This window comes from Pipistrellus hanaki (genome assembly GCF_964339955.1).
Source record: "Pipistrellus hanaki genome assembly, chromosome: 16".
NCBI classification, from domain to species: domain Eukaryota; kingdom Metazoa; phylum Chordata; class Mammalia; order Chiroptera; family Vespertilionidae; genus Pipistrellus; species Pipistrellus hanaki.
Window position 1 is genome coordinate 16,546,096 of NC_140518.1, and position 20,399 is coordinate 16,566,494.

The 20,399-nt window shown below is 43.9% G+C and overlaps 1 protein-coding gene across 3 annotated transcripts in view; it reads left to right on the forward strand.

Moving 5' to 3' along the window:
* The window catches only part of PITPNC1 (phosphatidylinositol transfer protein cytoplasmic 1), a 205,256-nt gene that overhangs the window by 94,809 nt on the left and 90,048 nt on the right, over nt 1-20,399 (forward strand). For 2 of the 3 annotated variants that reach the window (XM_084864167.1, XM_084864166.1), the window contains exons 2-3: nt 6,641-6,789; nt 19,676-19,775. In XM_084864167.1, coding sequence (XP_084720293.1) covers nt 6,641-6,789; nt 19,676-19,775 — 249 coding nt within the window. The remainder of the gene's footprint in view (nt 1-6,640; nt 6,790-19,675; nt 19,776-20,399) is intronic. The other variant, XM_084864165.1, reaches the window with a different exon arrangement.

Consider the following 20,399-nt stretch of genomic DNA (forward strand, 5'->3'; position numbering starts at 1 on the left):
CAAAGATAGAATAAGGACTTCAGCTCCAGGTTTTTCATGCTAAAACCCCATGGCTTTCCACTAGAGCACACTGTGGGCAATTATCACCTCTCTGGAGATCCAGGTAATCTCCAGTCCTCTGGAAGGGAGGGCTTCTCCAAATATATCCCTAATTACCAGTGCTCCACCATGCTGGCTTGGAAACACATGGAAATCCTGGGCCTGGCTCTGACACCTGACCAGCCAGCCTCAGAAGTTTTGGTGTGGCATAATGGCCTGGCTCTCAATCCCTGTTGGACTACATTAGGGTCTAGACCAGTGTTGTCCAATAGAAATAAGTGAGTTACAAATGTGAGCCGCCTAGATTATTTTATTAATTTATTTTTATTGATTTCAGGGAGGAAGGGAGAGGGAAAGAGAGAAACATCAATGATGAGAGAGAATTGATCAGCTGCCTCTTGCACGCCCTCTATTGGGGTCGAACCTGCAACTGGAGCATGTGACCTGACCTGGAATCGGACTCTGACCTTCTGGTTCATAGGTCAACGCTCAACGTCTAAGCCACACCAGCCGGGCCACCTACATAATTTTAAAATTTCTAGTAACTACATTTATAAATGATAAAAGGAAATATGTAAAGTTAACTTTAAGAATATACTTTAGTCAATGCAATGTAGTTTGCAGAAACATGCTATAGTTTCAATATATAAGTAATATAAAATTATTAATGAGTTATTTTACTTTTGGAGGGGGTGTTACCAGATCATCAGAATCCAGTGTGCATTTTATACTTACAGCAAACTGAAATCAGATGCTAGGTTTTCATTAGATACCAGATCTGAATTCAAATTTCATAAAATTTGCAGTTGAAAAAGTAGAGTTACAAACACAAACAACATTTTTCATCGTATCTCTCTTCCCGTGTTTAATTACAATTTGGGCACCATTTGGCAATGCTCCCGAATCCTGTGGGATGTTCTGTCTCTCAGATGCTCTCTCTCTTCAGTATGCTCCTTGCGCTTTGTGAGGCGACTGTTTCACTGCGCTCTGAGGGCCCCGTATTGAGAGTGGAGAAGGCTAGAAGGAAGAATTTCAACAAACACATTAACAGTGGTGTGAATAATGTGGGAAACTCCCAAGAATACCAAATTGTATTGCCCTCTACTCTTTCCTTCTCGCACACAGCCAGAGTAAGACAGGCAGAAACCACGCCCATTTCCCAGGTGGAAAAATACATGATACCACGTTAAGTCAGAGGATAGGTATTTCTCTGTGGTCATTGGGTTATGTGACATCCATTTGATGGTGTACCTGCTTTTAGGTCCCAAGTCATATCAACAGGAGATAACTCCATCCGGAGTCAATGACGTTTATTGCAGAGCAGAGGTTTGGAAATAGAGTTGGGACTAATGGAGGAGAGAAAGAATAAGAAGGGAAGAGACGGGGTTGGGAGGAAGATAGATGGATGGCTACCCCTTGGTTCTTTAGGGTGGGATGTATGGGAGGCTAGCTTGCAGAGATCTCTGAAGCTCAGCAGCTGTGGGGAGCAGTTAAGTGCAAATCAGCCTTAGGAGTTCTATTGAGCCTAAAACTTTGGGTCCGGTAGTTCTTTTGGCAAGGGTGATGTTCACGGTGTGACTGGTGCTCCGTTGATAATCCTTTACCATTCTCAGGAGCTCATCTTGGGGTCTCCTTTTCTAACATCAGAGTTGGAGGCTGAACTGTATTAGGATGATTGTGCAAAGTGCAAACTGATGAAACCTCTCGGCTTTTCCAGGTACATTATGCAACTCTTCCTTCTCTCAATTGTTGTGGCGCTGTGTGCAAGTGGGAAAGATCTGAGTCCCCGTGATGCTTTTTGACTCCAGAGATAATTACTTGGGGTAGCTATCCTGACGATGGCTCACATGGGGGCCCTGCCTTGCAGTGCAGAGCTGTCTCTAACCATCCTGTCATGATGATTATCCAACCTCTGGAATTATAACAATAGATTTTACCAAGTTAGAGCATAATTGCTCCACCAGTTCGTATGTGAGCACAGTTTAAACAACTCTGATCTTTCAAATGATGTCGGGCTTTTATTATTCATCTTCTGTAACAGTGGCCCTGAACAGCCCTCCTCCCTGCCCCCTTTAATCACAGCGAGGCTTTGATTTGTTGAAGCAATTCACCTGTTAGAGACAAAAGGGTTGAAGTTGGGTGGAGAGGAAAGAGTGCAGACCTGTGATGTTAAATCCCAGCTCTCCCACCTACAAGACTCGTGGCCTGGAGAGAGTTTCTAACCTCTCTGAGATAGCTTCCTCATCTGAAAATACCCCTCTGCATGAGTCACTGTATTAGAAATGAACATGAAGCACTTAACTTATAGAAAATCAATTAAACTGTATTCTGTCACTCCATCGTCATCACCACCACCATCATCACCACCATCAATTATCTGGCTTCAAAGACTGTGGAGTTTGGGGTCTTTGGGTTTGGCTGTGTTCATTTGACATGTGAATTTGTTTGGAGTTGATCCTCAGGGATGTGGTATTTTCACTAAATTAAGGATGGAGCTTTGCAAGAAATGCCTGGGCACCGTTTTGTGCTGAGCAAGTCCTAATGAGTTGCCTTCACCTCTCTGTGACCTTATAGCATTTAGTGTGCATTTGAGTGTGATTCCCAACTTCCTTGTCCCCTCTAGTCTAAATGTAAAAGAGCTGGAATAGCCTGGGACTTAGCATCTTTAGAAATATGTTTGGTGATTTTGAGGCAAGTGGTTTATGGACTGTTTTATATTTCCCTCTTCCCCTAATTGAGAAATGCATGTATCTAAGGTTTATAAACAGCAGCAAAACCTTTGCTTCTGGATGGCCCAGCTCCTAGGGCCACACCAACTGATCAGGCCTGATTTGCTTGGGAAGGAGAGAAGTGACCGCTGCTGAGCCCTTGACCATCTCAGTGTCTGGGCTTGAGTGTCTCTACCCCCACCTCCTCAATGTCACCTGTATCTTTGCATTTGCGCCAGTCAGTCACCCGCAGTCTGACTCTATCTTAGTGAGCTAAGGCTGATGTCTGCTGGGCACTAGCTCATCCAGGAGTCCCTGGAATGGTCAATGAGCCAGGCAGAGGGACAGCCAGGCAGCAGGACCCTCCTCTGAGCGCCATGAATCAGCTGCCGCTGCCCAGGCCCAGTCCCTTCTCCTTGGAGCAGGAGGCATTGAGCTAAGCACAGTCAGGCTGACTCGTGTCCGGCTAATGGCTTTTCTGTGTCATGCATTGTCCTTGATCCTGTATATTTTTCATATGTGAGTGGGTTGGAGCTCCTGAAGACCATTCAGTGGTAAACATGTCCCTTCTGCCAAACCTCCCTCTAAAGTCCTCGACAGAATTTTGGTTTAGGGGGTAACTACTTCAGAAGCAGTTACTCCCTTAAAAAAAATTAAGGCGGAAAATCACATAACATAAAGTTAATAATTTTAAAGTCAATTTAGTGGCATTTAATCTATAACAATGTGCAGTCACCACCTCCATCCAGATCCAAAATACTTTCATCATCCTAAAAGGAACCTCATCCCATACCCACTGTATTAGTTTGCTTGGGCTGCTGTGACAAAGCACCACAACTGGGTGGCTTCAACCAGAATCTTACCATCTCACAGTTGTGGATGCTGGCAGTCCAAGATCAAGGTGTCAGCAGGTAAGGTGGGTTCCTAGCAGACGGCCGTCTTCTCCCTGCAGTGATTCGCCTCGTCTTCCTATGTGTGTCTGTGTTCAACTTACCCTTTTGTATAAGGACATGAGTCCCATTGGATTAGTGCCTACTCTGAAGTCCTCATTCCTTTTTTAGCTGAATAATATTCCACTGTAGTTTAATACTTCTTTTTGGAACACCAAGTACATAGCAATGAAATCTTAGCTCCAGTGAAATCTTAGCTCCCTGAGCAGTGAATTATTCTGTTTTAGGCTTGTGTGCCCCTCTGCATAAGGTAGACTGTTGATCTCGTGGGTATAGCACACAGATCTTACTCTGGAAGCTTTTTCTTACTGTCTTCCTCCTCGAAAGAGTGTTAAGTCTTTGTGAGCATAAGTAAGAGTAAGGACTTATTAAGGGGAAGCCAAATCATGTTTCTGATCACAGAAATTGTTTTAAAAATAGATCTTACCTTTGATTTTTTTTTCCTCTCTCCTCTTCCTGCTTTTATCCTCACTGCTCTCTCTCATCCCAAGCACCCATACTAGTACACTCGTGTTAAAAGTATTTTAAAAGAAGAGGGTAAAGGGGGAGGGGGGTAAATAGTGACGAGAGGAGACTTGACCTGGGGTAGTAAACACACAATACACTATACAAATGATGTATTATAGAATTGTACACTTGATGCCGAACCGATTTTGGCTCAGTGGATAGAGCGTCGGCCTGCGGACTGAAAGGTCCCAGATTCGATTCCGGTCAAGGGCATGTACCTTGGTTGTGGGCACATCCCCAGTAGGGGGTGTGCAGGAGGCAGCTGATCATTGTTTCTAACTCTCTATCCCTCTCCCTTCCTCTCTGTAAAAAAAAAAATCAATAAAATATATATATATATTTTTTAAATATATTTTATTGATTTATTCACAGAGAAGAAGAGAGAGGGATAGAGAGTTAGAAACATCGATGAGAGAGAGTCATCGATCAGCTGCCTCTTGCACACCCCCTATTGGGGATGTGCCCGCAACCAGGTACATGCCCTTGCCCGGAATCGAACCCAGGACCTTTCAGTCCACAGGCCGACGCTCTATCCACTGAGCCAAACCGGTCCCGGCAATAAAATATATTTTTTAAGAAAAGAATTGTACACTTGAAACCCCATGTAATTTTTTAACCAATGTCCACTGCAACAAATTCACTAAAAAAAAATTCTTTTTTTTAATGACAATGATTTCTACACTTTAACAAAGAATGTCTACTGAAAAAAAATACAACACAAAGGCAATACCCGCCCCCAAACAATACATGTTGACTAGACATAGTATAGCAATTTAATTATGGCCAAAACAGAAGTCACCTTTGTCTATCAATGCAAAACATTTGTCCACCATATAACTAGCAGTGTCACAGTATCTTCCATTTTTTGTTTTATGACTTTAAAAAATATTCTTTTTAAAGGGCATTTTAAATGCCGACCATCCTAGGAAGGGGCGTGGCACAGACAGGGAGCACTACCCTTTGAGAAGACCCAGCTGCCTTCTGCTCTCATTGTCATGGTTACTGGGCCTGGTCCCTCGGGCTGGCATCAGACCAGGGCCTTTCAGATTCTCTTCACACTCCCCTCCCTGCACCGGCCTCAGAGTGAGAGCGGGGTCTATCAGCTTTGGAACCGATTGCACTGCTGACTTGTACATTTCACCTGCCTCCATAATTTAAAATCTCTTCCTCTCATGCATGTAGCCAGGAGACCTGCATCCTTGCTGGCCTGGGATCAACCCAGAACTGTCACTAGCTTGCCTCAGACACAGGACCCTTCCCCCCATCCCATCCCAACAACTGTGTGTTGTTTTACCCCAAACGACCACAGCAGGTGGCATTGTCCTGTCTCCTGACTCTTAATTCCCTCCTTCCTCTCTATCTCTTTTTCTCTATTTTTAAAAATATATCGTCATTGATTTCAGAGAGGAAGGGAAAGGGAGAGAGAGACATCAATGACAAGAGAGAATCATCGATCGGCTGCCTATTGCATGTCCCCCATTGGGGATCAAGCCTGCAACCCAACCATGTGCCCTGACTGGGAAATCGAACCGTGACCTCCTGGTTCATAGGTCGATGCTTAACCCCTGAACCATGCCCGCCAGGCTCTATCTTTGTTTTTCTTCATCAAATTAGTTTTGCCACCCTGGAAGTTCACAGGGTAAAGAAATGCCTGCCGGCCACAGGATTTTCAGAGAGCCAGGAAAGTGAGGGAACAGCTTGAAAAAAAGGACAGAAGAGAAATTGTCCATATTCTGTGTTATTCCATATTATCATCTTCATGTAAGCACAGGTGGCTTCTGGCACCCCAGGCTGGGAGGCTCCACACTGTTAATGGAATTGGATGTAAGTAGTTAAAGATGTAATTTTCCTCATTGGGGAGCAGCCTTTAGAACACAGGTTTCCCTCTGGGGGGCCTGGGCATCTGGAGTTTTTAAGAGCTTCCAGGTGCTTCTAATGTCCAGCCACCTTTGAGAACTGCTGTTCCCGGGGCAGAGCCCTCCAGGAGAGTTTGAACCCTTTAGAGGAGGTGATGGAGGAGACAGGTGACATCTAATCCTCTTGTGCCCAGCAATGCAGTTAATTAGGCAAAAAGAAAGGACAGACGGAACACACTCTGGCCTGTATTTTGCTGATAAAAATAGGACTTTAGCTCCACTTAACCCTGCAGGGCCGATGGGAAGGGAGATTCCCACGCCCTCGCCTCCCTGCTGCTACCCCATGCCTTGGTGGGCTGCCAACCCCAAGGTGATTGCCAACGTGATGCAAACTGTTCACAGGAACATGTCGTTTCTGCCTTCTGCTCACCACTTGCTCTCCTCGCTCCCCAGGAGAAGGAACACCAGGCCATGTGTCTGCTCTCTTTCTTGAGCAGAAAGTGCTGTTAGCTGTTTGATGGGGGAGGGGGAGTGTTTTCGAAGGGCGCATGGGGCTGACCTCCGCCTCTGTGTTTTGCAGTACAAAATCGGACAGCTGTACATGATCAGCAAGCACAGCCATGAGCAGAGTGACCGAGGGGAAGGGGTAGAAGTCGTCCAGAATGAGCCCTTTGAAGACCCTCACCATGGCAACGGACAGTTCACAGAGAAGCGTGTGTATCTCAACAGGTGAGTGGTGGCCGCTGGTGTCCTGCCTCTGGGCCCTCACCACCCGGGAGCCCCTCTCACCTGACCCCACAGCACCTGAGATCAAGGTGGGGTTGGGATAAAAAGGCAGCTTCAAAGTCGTTAGGTCAGCCTTCTGCATCCACCAGGGTAGTTGCTTCCAATAACAGAATCCCCTGTGTTCTGCAAAATAGTTCTCAACCGCATTTCATCAAGAGGAGCTTTCCTTTTACCTTTCCCATGTGTTAAGGGGTAGGTTAGGTTGAAATCTGATCTTAAGGATTAAAGGACTGTGTCTTCTCCTTTGGTTCAGAGTTAGCAGTAGGAGTAGTTGGCTTTGCCTGCAAGGCGGTGTAGAGAAGCGTTGAAGGTAGCCTAAGTAAGTGTCGACTCTAGTCAACCAGTGTGTACCAGTCTGGGCCTTGCTGCCATTTCCATGAGTACTCTATCCCATGAATACTCTCTGTCCCCACATGTGATTATTCAGAAAACATTTCTGACACAATAGTTGGACGTTGCCCCCGGTTTATTCCCTGACCCTTTGTCCGTGCTTTGACCATCGTTCAAGCCGAATTTGGATCCCAGTTGGCCTCCACGATCCAACAGGCTGAAGTCGACGAAGAAGGAGAGTTTGGGTCCTGTCACTAGGTGTGTGAAAATCTCTCCGTGAAGCCTTGGGCTGCTTAAAACAACAAGTGTTCTTTTTTTGTTTTGTTTTTGTTGTTAATTCTCACCCAAGGATATTTTTTTTTTTTTAATATTTTTTATTGCTTTCAGAGAGGAAAGGAAAGGGAGAGAGATAGAAACATCAGTGATGAGAGAGAATCATGCTCGGTTTCCCCCTGCACACCCTCTACTGGGGATCAAGCCCGCAACCCAGGCCAGGAATCGAAGCACAACCTCCTGTGTTATCGACCACTGGTATTTTTCCGTTGATTTTTAAAGAGTAGAAGGGAAGGGGAGAGACAGAGAGAAACACTGATGTGAGAGTGAGATCCATTCATCGCCTCCCACATGAGGATTGAGCCTGCAACCAAGGCACATGCCCTTGACTGGAATCGAACCTGGGACCCTTTAGTCCACAGGCCAATGTTCTATTCACCGAGCCAAACTGGCTAGAGTTAAACCAACGTGTTTTAGCCTGCTTGGAGATGCAATCCCAGGGATTTCCAAGTCATGGTGAAATGCAAATTAGACTGGTCCCATTCATCTTGGAGCTGTGAATTCCCAGGGTCTGGAACCAGTTCAGCCTCCAGCCAGCTGTTGATTGCAGGAGTAGCTGAGCCCTGCGTTTCCCCTGCGGATGGCTTCCTTACAGAGAAAGGTTTCTAAACATGCTGCTTTGGCTTGTTAGCGCGGACGATATAACTCAAATGTGGAGCCCGGATTATCTCTGCAGAGCAAAGAGAAGTGAGGGAGATGTAAGAAAACAGGTACAGTTATTGCCTGGGGGATGTTCTTTTTGACCAAATTCAAGAAGAAATTTTAGAAAACTTGATGACTTTTACTGAAACAGAACAAGAAGTGTCCAGCTGTCTCTGTCATGGCTGTTTTCTCTATCAAAAATATGGTATTTATTTTAAAGGAGAATAATAAACAGCAGTAAGAGGGAAATTTGTTATAAATAGAATATCTGGATTTCCAGGAATAGGTACCACAAAGATTAATGTGGACCTTCCCCCCACCTCGTATGACAAACACAGGATGAAATATAACAATATAAAGTGGAGTTCCAAACAAAGAAAGGGAAATCCTCAGGTACGAGAAATAAAGAGGAAACTCAAATCAGAACGGAAAGCAGATGAGCTAATGCTAAGGAAGCCATAGGCGGCCAGAACTAAGTGAGGCCTGACATCTGAGAGATGCCACACCCATAGCGTACAGATGTGTGGCCTTGGCTCATGCAAATGGGGAGGCGGAACTGAGACTTGTGCATAAAAATAATTTTTGAGCCTGGGTGATGTGACTCAGTGATTGAGCAGTGACCTCTGAACTAGGAGATCACATTTCCATTCCCAGTTAGGGCACATGCTGGGGTTTCGGGCTTGATCCCCAGTGTGGGGTATGCAGGAGGCAGTCAATCAATGAGTCTCCCTTCATTGATGTTTCTATCTCTCTCTCTCCCTCTCCTTTTCTCTCTGAAATCAATGAAAAAAAAATGTTTTTGACAATAAAAAATAGAAAGATTACAGAGACTCATACTAAAAAAAACTACTAAAGGATGTACTTTAAGTAAAAGGAAATTGAATCCAAGAAGGAAGGGGGGAGGGTCTAGAAGCAATAATAAACTAGAAGTTAATAAACATCTGGGAAAATTTTAATGAGCATAGAATGTTTAAAAAATATTAATGAGTAATTGTGGGTATGTTCATGGAATTTAAATAATAGACAGTAATAGCAGAAGATGAGAGCATAGTAATTATAGTAGAAACACTCTTAAGTTGGAAATATTATTTAGGAAGGAGGGAATTGTTGATTTGTTTAAACTTTTTAAAGGCAACTGTGCATATTCAAAATGTAAAGGTAACCTCTGAAGAAGCAGGTATATACTTGGAATTATATAACTTCCAAAAGAAAACTTGATCAATTCAAGAAAAGGCAGAGGAAAAACAAAGAGAATCCTGTAAAAAGCATAAGTAGAAAACAAATTTTGATGATAAGATAAAAATATATCAGTGGTCACAGTAAAGGTATATGAGTTAAATTCTAAATTTCAACCTAGAGCAACAAATACATGGCAACACTGACAAAATCAAAAGTAGCCTATAGTTATAATGGGGGATTTTAGCATAATATCAGTTTAACAGACTGAGACACACCGAGAGGATATAAACAACAGAATGAAAAGTTTGATCCAGTAGACATTACTACATCCTGGAACCAGTATGCTTTTCAAACACACACAAAAATGTACAAAACCTGACTACAAACCAGGCCAGAAAGCTATCTCAACAAATACCAGAAAATCACTATCATGGAGATCCTGTGGGCTGATTACAAAAATAAATTGATAACAAGAACAAAAAAAGAGGTTTTTCATCATTTAGAAAATGTAAGCATTGTCAAATAATTTATGGTTGAAATATCAGATACCCGCCTTCCCAACCACCTTTGCAGTAATGGGAGGCCAAACCACCTAGTTTCAGCCAATAAGATGTAAGATTTTTCCTTCTGAGAAAAAGGAAAATGTTCAAGAGAGATCTGCTTCTTGGGAAGGGGATGAAATGGATGGTGACAGTTGGGAAAGGAGTAAGTAGTATCTACCATGTGAACCTTAACATCAAAGCTGAACAGTATAGTATAAAAAGGATACTTACAGACCCATTTCAGTTAAGATGTGAAAATCCTATATAAACCATTAGCAAATCAGATACCTCAGAATCTATCTAATAATAGAGGGATATGCAAATTAGCCAGTATGCCGTAACATCACAACCAAATAGCAGGGACCTGAGGCTGCATGGCGCCTGGCCTGGGCGAGGGACCTCAGGCTGCACCCCTGGCACAGTGGGGCTTGACAGGGAACCTCAGGCCACACACACACCCCTGCCCCAGTTCCGGGCTGGGGGACCTGAGGCTGCTCCCCCTCCCAGAGGGACTTGATGGGAGTGGGGCCGGCCGGGTCTGGGTCTCCTGCATTTTCGAAGTGGGTGGTGGGTGGGGACTTGACTCTAGGTCCCACCTCATGCCCAGACTCTGACAGGAGGGAGATTTTCATATACATTTTACTAATTTTCTTCCATCTCTGAAACTTTTATTATAGAAAAAGGACAAATAGCAATATTAAAATATTTCCTCTAATTATTTCCTTTTTAATGTGTATGAATTTTGTGGACCAGGCCACTAGTGTAATAATGACAATAAATCATGAGTTAAATTTATTCTTGACTGTTAACACCAATATGAGAATTCAGCAAGATTCTTGGATATAAAATCTATAGCAGAAACCACTAGCATTATTATTATATAGCAGGAACAATAAATGGGGGGGAAATAACTTTTAAAATTTCTAGTTATAATAGAAATAGAAAGCTGAAGGTACCCAGTAACAAATCCACAAGATATACAAAAACTTTTTGGAAAAAATATGAAATGTTAGTCGAGGACATTTTAAAACCCCAGACAAAAGGTAGTATTCATGGGTGAGAAATGCTATATTGTGAAGTTGCTATCAATTCCCAAATCAATCATACATTTAATGTAAGTCTAATTAAAATGGCAACAAGGTTGTTTTTAAAATAGAATTAGAGAACATAATGCTAAAAGTCCTAATTACTATAGCTTTATAAAGAGTCTTGATATCTGGTAGGACAAGTCCCTCCTACTTATTCTGCTTTTCTAAAATTGTTCATATAAATTTTAGAATTAGAAACCCAAGTGGCATGAAAAAGTAAGAAACCAAGAACGTTTAACCTAGAAAAGCTAGATAATGGATAAAATGGAATGATGGTGTAGTCAGGGGGAGAAGAATCAGGCCTGTGTATCTGTAAGACCCCAGGAGGGCCAACTGGACAAAGATCAATGGGTGAGAATGCCAGGAGAAGGGTTTAGGCTTCGTTTAGGGAAGAAATCTCAGTAGGCAAGCCATGGGAGAGGGCAGTAAGGTGCTTTGTGGTCAGTTGTGCTGTCAAGGCGGGTCCTGAGCATGAGCAGAACCCAGTCTTCAGGGTGCCCCTGAGCAGATTCAAACATCAAATAGATGGTTAGACTGGACAGCCTTTCAGGTCCTTTTCAACCTGAATTTTCTATGCTCAAAGCAAGTTTCAGACATTATCCTGACTCTCCTACAGCACACATAAATGAAGAACCAAGAACTTACAGTTCCCTTTGTACAAATATAAACTAGATCCATCCTTTTATCATTTAAAAGGTGTAGGCATGTTTGGAAGAGTACGCACCAGGTATTTTTAGAAGCAGGTAGATTATGGTTTAGTAAGAACGAAAGAAAAAGTTGGCATGTGACATAACTATAAAATAATAAACATTTCTATGATCATAAAAGAAAATCAAACCCATTACTTTGTGGATACAAACTTGAATTAACCCACCTCCAGTTGACTCTTGTCCTCCAGTGCCCATTTAATAATGTACACAGAAATGTCATTGTCCTCTGGAGCTGAATTTTCACATGGGGTGGCAAAATAAGTCAAATCTCATTCAGAAGTTGCTTCTAAAATTTATTATCCAAAGCAACTTCTAGAGATAGTGGAAATACTCAAAGCCTGTGTAGTCAGGACCTACTCTCTGAGTCTGTCTTGAGGAGAAAGGACATTTCAGGGAAGGATGTTAGAGTCCTTTAGGTAGAGTCAGACTGTTTCATTCTGCCATCACCCCCACAGCTGCCATGAGTAGGTCCAAACTGTCCCTTTTCCTTTTTATCACTTGTCCCAAAGTTCCAAAGTAAGCATCCCATTGAGCTCCTAGACCAAGCCTGAGCCTCCCTGAGTGTGGAGAGGAACTTCCACCTGGTTTGCAAAGCACCGCAACGGTACATATTCTCACCAGCAACCCAAGAGGGTCCCAACTTCTCTACACCAAGCATGTCAAACTCAAAGGCGTTATAACCAAAGCTTCAATTTTCATAGAAGTGTAGGTTTATTTTGATAGAGACATGCTGAATACAAGGGCTGAAATAAATGAGTAATCATTCACATAAAATAATAGAACATTTTAATAAAAATTAATATTTTTTTCTTGAACATTGACTTACCAGACACTGAATAATTGCACAAATTAATAAGCATAATGCAAATAAACCTATTTTTCTTGTTCTCCAAAAATGAAATATTTCCTGTTTCGCACACCAAACAAGTCAGTCCAAGACTAATGACATGGCAATTGGCTGCTAAAATATCCGCTGCTGGTATTAGTGGAGAGAAATGGTGCAACCTGCGCATAAGGTGCATAAGGGAAATGAATGAAACACGATTATAGTAATCAGTCATTAGTGAACAGTGTAGTTCATTATTTATTAATAATTATGTAAAACAGGATATTGTAAAAATTAAGTTATGAAATGTTCATTAAAATGTTTCTTACATGCTGTTATGTTGACTGGGCCAAAAAAATATTCATTGAGGACCATGAGTTTGACATGCTAGCTCTACATGATCAGCAACACTTGTTATTGTCTGTCTTTTTGGTTATAGCTATCCTAGTGGGTGTGAAGTTGTATTTTGAGGTTTTGATGGGCATTTTATGTCCCTAATGCTTTTCATGTGCTCATCAGCCATTTATATGTCTTCTTTGGAAAAATGCCTATTGAAGTCCTTTGTCTTTTTCAATTTGGTAAAATGTCTTTTATAAGGGTCCTTTATCCCTTTATTACTTGTTTTCATCTCCCAGGGTTGCTCTAGCCTCTGGCCCTTCCTACAACATCTAATACACTGTTGTGTGCACAGTACATTTTGGCGGTTGCCTAATACATTTAGGACATCACATTAGTGCCGATACATTAGTGCATTTGATGGTTGTCCTTAGATCCAGTTTAGTTAACCAAATAACTGTCTTAAAAAATCCTGGCATCCGGGGAAAGGAGGCAAGATACTTATCAAACTCTGGAATAGTGATTCTAAATCAGACCTGTAGCCCAGAATCATGTGAGGTGATTCTTTTATTCCTTTTTCTTTTCTTTTCATACTTAGCACCTCTCCAATCCCTTCCCATTAAGGAGTGGGAATTGGTGGGGGTAGGGGTGCCTTGGAGGAAAGATGAAGCCTATTTTAGGCTTGTTTTTCAGTCATGAAGTGACATGTTCTTCCCTATCACGGCTGCTGGATTAATTAGGCTGTGCTGGCAGCTGCCAGTCAGGGAGGGTTGCCAGCTTCCAACAGCGAGTCCGCCGAATGCCTCAATCAGTTTGCAGAGAGAATGTTTCTCTTGCTATGTGGCTCCTACCTTCCAGGGCATCCTCTTCTGGGTTCGAGCATCTCTGGGTAGGAGAAGGTACAGAGCTTCCATAAGCCATGAATCCAGTTTAACAGGACAAGCAAAGTCACCAGCTGGTGGCCCTACCTACCAGCTCACCGGTAGAGCTTTGTGGCCATGGCTTGGATCTGTCTTTCACATTTCCTCTTCCTGCTCTCCCAGCTCTTCCCCAGAGTAAGACACCAGCGCCCCGAGCTCATGCCGTTTTGGGGGGGCCCACCACCTCTGCAACAGGTCGTAGAAAAGTGTCAGTGCCAGAGATTCTGACCTCACGGCTTCTATCCATACTATTTTTAAATATATTTTATTGATTTTTTACAGAGGAAGGGAGAGAGATAGAGAGCTATCTGCCTCCAGCTGCCTCCTGCATACCCCCTACCGGGGATGCGCCCGCAACCTAGGTACATGCCCTTGACCGGAATCGAACCTGGGACCCCTCAGTCCACAGACCGACGCTCTACCACTGAGCCAAACCGGTTTCGGCTATCCATACTATTTTTAAAGCCTCTCCATGGTCATTCTTTGGCTTTTAGATATCCAGGTGCAATCTTCATTCATTCAGAAAATATTTATTGAGCATCTGCTGTGTGCCACATGTCAAGGTCCCATTCTAGGTCAGGACAGGCAGCTCTGAGCAGAACAAAGACCTCTGTCCTGGTGGGGCTAGCATTTAATCACAATATCTATAATCATTGCACACCTTGGAATACTTAATCTTCTATATAAATATATATTTAATATACTATTAGATAAATTATTCAATTAAGAATTTTTTAAATATATGTACTGGGACAATGAGAGCACGAAAGGGACTTCTTCCAGGCATACTTTTTAGTGCTGACTATTCTGCTCTGTCCCCACTTCAATTCTTAAGAACATGCCAGGCATTCGCAAAATGACAGAGCCCTCAGCTACTCCCATGGGAAATCACAGAAACAATGTTTAGGCTAATAATTAGGATCTTGGAGTCCAGTCCAGTGGTCTCCCATCTTCTTTCCTTTTTAAAAAAAATTTTTTTTTATTGATTTTGATAGAGAAAGAGGAAGGAAGAAGGAGAAAGAGATAGAACCATTGATGATAGGGGATCAACCCCACAACCTGCGCATGTGCCCTGATCGGGAATCAAACCAGCGACTTCGTGGTGCATGGGATGATGCTCAACCCAATGAGCCACGCCGGCCTGGCCATCTTCGTTCCTTGATGACTGATGTTGACACATGTGGATTGTTCCTCTGGGTTCTCACAGCATGCTGGCCACATGTCCCCCACACTGTCCCAGCAAAGCCCTCTCAAGAACCTGTGCCAGATAGGCCTCTTCCCAGAATCCCCACATAAAGTGTCTCTTTTAGTTGGGAGAGCGGTGGTGGTATCCAGGAACTTCCCGTGAGGGAAGCCAGCAGCCCCGCCTCTTGCAGGGGATGGCTCCAGCCTGGAAACTGCTCCTCTCTCTGCTGCCATAGGAAGAATTACATTAAGAGCAGAACTAAAAGACCAGCCAGAAAAACCATTAGGAAGAGTACAGCCGCTGCAGAAGAAATATAGAGACCTCAGAAGTTACTGTATGTGGAACTGGATAGGAATAATTGATTATTATCCAAAAATTGCCAAATGGACCAGTGGGAAATGACATGAAGGCAACTAAGTCCTTTTATTTTTTTTTTAAATGTGTTCTTATTGATTTCAGAGAAAGAAAGGGAGAGGGAGAGAGATAACATCAATGATTAGAGAAAATCATCAACCAGCTGCCTCCTACACGCCCCTACTGGGGATTGAATCCGGGCTCTGGGAATCGAACCATGACCTCCTGGTTCCTAGGTCGATGCTCAACCATTGAGACATACCGGCCAGGGCCGCAGCTAAGTCCTTTTAAAGTTGTTTAAGTGAGCTGCAGTCAGCACCAGTGGTTCTTCAGGTGCGCTCTGCCGAGGAACATCCTGAACGAAGCACTGTTTTGTGAACTCAGGAAGCCTGTCTTTCTGCTGGGAATGTTGACGTCCAAAATTTCCAGTTAAGACCATTGTAAATCTTGTCCTTGTTGATAAAATTAGATTAGATTCCATTTAGATCACATTTGACCTAATGATATTTAGAACCTCCCGGGGCCTAGTAATATTCTCCAATGCACATTAATTGTGAAGTAAGATTATATGTCACGAAGAAACTCAGTGATAGTCTATTATAAAGTACCAGAAGCTTCTAATGGAGGGGGATGTCTATGTTTCAGTTCCATAAAAATTTTTTTTAAAATATATTTTATTGATTTTCACAGAGATGTGGGGAGAGGGATAGAGAGTTAGAAACATTGATGAGAGAGAGAAACATCATCAGCTGTCTCCTGCACACGCCCTACTGGGGATGTGCCTGAAACCAAGGTACATGCCCTTGACCGGAATCGAACCTGGGACCCCTCAGTCCACAGGCCGATGCTCTATCCACTGAGCCAAACCAGTCAGGGCTAGTTCCATGAATTCTTTACGAAGGAGGTAAACACTCTTTACCTGAGTGTTCGGATTATGCCTGCCTATGGGGCCTTCTTCTCGGGTCAGTTGTGATCCAGGGAAACCTGGAGAATGTATGAAGGCTGCAGTGACTGTATTCACTCAGGTCCGGGCTGGGTTTCTCAGTCTTGGCATTGTTCATGTTGGGGCCAGAGAGTTCTCTGTTGTGGGCACTGTTGTGTGCATTGTAGGATATTGGGCAGCATCCTGGGCCTCTAGACAGCAGCAGCATCCCTCCACCCACCCCTCTCAGTCATGATCACCAAAAATGTTTCCAGACTTTGTCCCTCCAGAGTGGGGGGCTGCAAAATCCCAACTCCCACCTGCCATTGAGAATGACTGCTTTAGGATGACCTACCAGCCATCCCGGCTTACCCTGGACTGAGGAATTTAGCCTGTGGGACTTCCAGCACTAAAACCAGGGCAGTCCATGCAAACTGGGAAGAGTTGGCCACCCAGCTGTGTCACTGATGTGTTCTACATCATACTAAAGTTTCAAAGGAGGAAGCCAAACGTCTTGAAAAGGCCTTCGGGAAACCTGGTATCATTTCACAGCAGCACACTTTGCATTATGGTAAAGGCTTTAGGGACAAACGCCCATCTCTCCCCTCAGTGTCTCTAAACCTGGGTCATGGCGAGAGGTGCCACGGGGAGCTTCGGTCCTGGCCAGCGACCAGGAGGACATGCTTGGAACCATGCCGCCGTTCTGGGAAGAGAGGTTCTTGTTTGACACTTAGTAGTGCGCTTGAATGACAGACGTCTCCTTAGCACTGTAGGCGGTGTGACAGGATACATCGTGAAAGTGACAGCAACAGTGGGGACTAATTTAATTCCGTTTTTGCTTGCAGCCCCGATAAGTCATTACTGCAGGGGAAACTAAATTTTACTTTCTCAGACCAGAATGATTTGAATAATGATGTGCTCTAGGGAAATCAGGGTCTGAGAGAAAGTCTGCTCATGGGCTTAAAAATATTTAAACTGAAGTATCAGAGAACTCGATGCAGAGCCTCCTGCGCCTGGCCCGGTAAATGGCTCTCCCCAGAAGGGCCTCCCTCCCACACTCATTAGAACAGTCGCATCAAATCATACCAACCATCTTGGCTGAAGGATTGTGTTTTTTAGGGTGTCTCATTGGAAAAGGCAATTGACTAGAGGGCTGTGTATCCTGCAAGAGCTGGTGAATGAATCAGCTAAAATAGGATCCTAGACTCTGGAGTCCCGACCATTTACAAATGGGAACAGTTTCCATGTGAATGGAAAATCGCCAGTGTCTTTCATGTTCCTTCCAGAAAATGACTGCTGCTCGGGAATGTGCTTCTGCTGGGAGGCTTATTAAATGACACAGGGAACGAATTGGGTCTCCGAGGGGCATGCCTGAGGAGCATAATGGATCTGGGCAGGGGTGCGGTGTAGATGGAACGCCAGCCCCAAGGAAGACAGTGGATAGGGGGGCCCAGTGCTGGGAGGGAGTCAGAGGTGCTTTGTCTAACTTAAACAATGCCTTGCCTACTTTGACACCCTGCAATCCTCTTGCCTGTGAGTAGAACGCACCCTTTCTACACTACTCATTACCATATCACTCTGGAATTGGGGGCCAAGAGGAGGGAACCCAGGGGAAGTTTTCCTTATGACCCACGCGGGACATCAGCCCCAATTGTGCTCCCACTTCAAGGACTGAAAGAATAAATCACAGGCAGAAGCTATAAAAACGCCTGTCGGGAAGCAGCCTTCCTTTTGAGCGGTGTGAGTGTAAGGTAAATGAGCAGTTACCGCTGAGATGATTTTATAGGAGTGAGGCGTTCTGCTTTAGAGCAGCAAGAAGGATGGTTATGTGAGTTCTGAAGCCGCTCCGGCTCCCTCCGCACGGCCCACCTGAAGCAGTGGGCTTTGTCGCACTCATCTGGCTCAGGGGAGCTTTCATCTCCCCTTTGTTTTAACCCCGAGAAATGGCCCAGAGCCTTGGGTTAGATCCAACCGGCCAACCATTGAAAATACATATTTGTCTTTTAAAGAGCAGGTCCTGGATACTGTCAGAGACAGGAGAAACAATTTGAGAAGACATACAAGGTACACAGTATTTTACTGGCCCTGGTTGTCATTAAATTCCACGTCCAGGAGGGATCAGGGATTTGGAAGCGTGACTCCCTCCCCCCGTTTCCTAACTATATCAGCTTGGAATTTAAATCTGCCTCGTGGTGTTCTTTATTGCCAACATGCAGCCCTGAGGAGCTGTGCGTCTGCACCATCTTACTGGTCTGATGTACTGCTAGACACCGGCGTCCCAGACACCTCGCTGCAGGCACCAGAATAGGAAAGACAGAAAACCCCAGGGAGTACTGCTGAGGGGAAATAAAATTGTGCAGGCATATTTAAGGAATATATAATACTGTATATTTAAATATAATATTTAAGCAATTCTCTAGGCCTGGTCCTTTGCTGTGGAATTTGCCTCTGAAGGGAAACAAAACTTAATTAGTAGCCCTTGGTTTACAAAAGGTGTTGGGACCTGTGCATTTGGGTTTTCTTTGTTTAAAAAGAATCTGATTTCTGTACATGCTTGCCTGGGTCCCTGCTCCAGAGGCACCGCTCTGTCATATTTGTTTTGTAAGGCTGCAGCAGCAAATTGCCAAAACTGGGTGGCCAGAAACAATACAAATGTATCGTCTCCCTGTTCTAGAAGCCGGAAGTCTAAAACCCAGGCATCCGCAGGGCTAGTTCCCTCTGATGGCTCTGAGGGAAAATCTGTTCCCTGCCTCCCTTCTGACCTGGGGTATGTGCGGCCGGCCTTGGCTTGCGGCTGCATTCCTCCATTCAGTCTCCACCTCCGTCTTCGCACGGCCTTCTCAAACCTAGGTAGACTTTGCCTTGCAAAAACTCTTATTTTCAAATAAGGTTAAATTCACAGGTTAGGATGTGGATATGTCTCTGAGGGGAGACATAGTCAGTCCTAGAGTCATGAAGGGGTTATGTTATGTTTCTCTTCGCATTCTCTGCAGTTCTACTCTCGGTTGCTTTAGTCCACTTTCAAAAGACATGGCTCATCTGGATTGTTAAGCCGACCTCTGGCTCTAACATTTGTACCCCTATTCCCCCATATTCTCGTTTAAATATACCTTCATACTACTTCTCCCACCCTATCACTCCTAGTAGACAAAGACCAAACATAGCTCCTCCCAGCCACTGAATTCCCATGTCCTTGTAAGTCAGATCTAAGAGGACAGGCTTCCAGTCCTATGAGGTCCCCACACCGGGCTGTAACCTTCTGCCTTCACACATTCGGTTACCACCGAAAACCATAAACTGCCAGGACCAGAGGGATGGGGAGGGTGGCTGCGGAGGAAAGGGCTGCCTCAGACTCCTCTGCTCTCTAGCAGTCAGTTCATCCAGAAAGACAGGGTAGCATACATAGCAAAGCACCGGACAGACTCTGATGGTCTTTTTTTTCTTTCTTTCTTTCCTCTTAGCAAACTGCCTAGTTGGGCCAGAGCTGTTGTTCCCAAAATATTTTATGTTACAGAGAAGGCTTGGAACTATTATCCCTACACAATTACAGGTAAGTCCTTTGTGTAGCCAGTATGTTACATGTAGCACTAAACATAGCATGGTCAGATTTCACTGATTTCAGGTGTGTTATCCCAGCAGAGACTTGTGGGAGACTCTTACTGTCTTTTAAAGCCTTCACTTTTCCCAGAAGGCAGTGGGGGTGTTAAGCTAAGCCATTTCACTTTCCTTCTTAAAGTGATTTCTCAAGTAATTTCGGAGTGTGGTTTGTTTTGACTTGTTTGCTTTACCGTACCCCAGTCCCACCCCCCAAAGATCACTTGGCTATTACTCATGTAAAAGAGTCTGTCGGGTCTCTCTGTCCTAAACTACAGCATAGGACATATCTATGCTGATACTGAACGAGAAACTGTGGCCAGAAAATTTAGAAGGTTTAGTTCCTGCCCTCAAACACATGAAAATTCCAGATCCCATTTGAATATCATCATAACATATTGGTTCTGAAAGCTGCCTTTCCACTTAAAAGATTTCCTGTGTGGTTAATAAATTGCTCTACTGGAATTATTAGTCTTTAATTTTGCTTTTATAATGCCAACTCTTTGGTTTTTAATTAGCCACAAACACGTAGGCTAATTGAATTGTCTTACGGTCCTTATCAGACCAACACCAAAGTGCCCTATGAAAGAA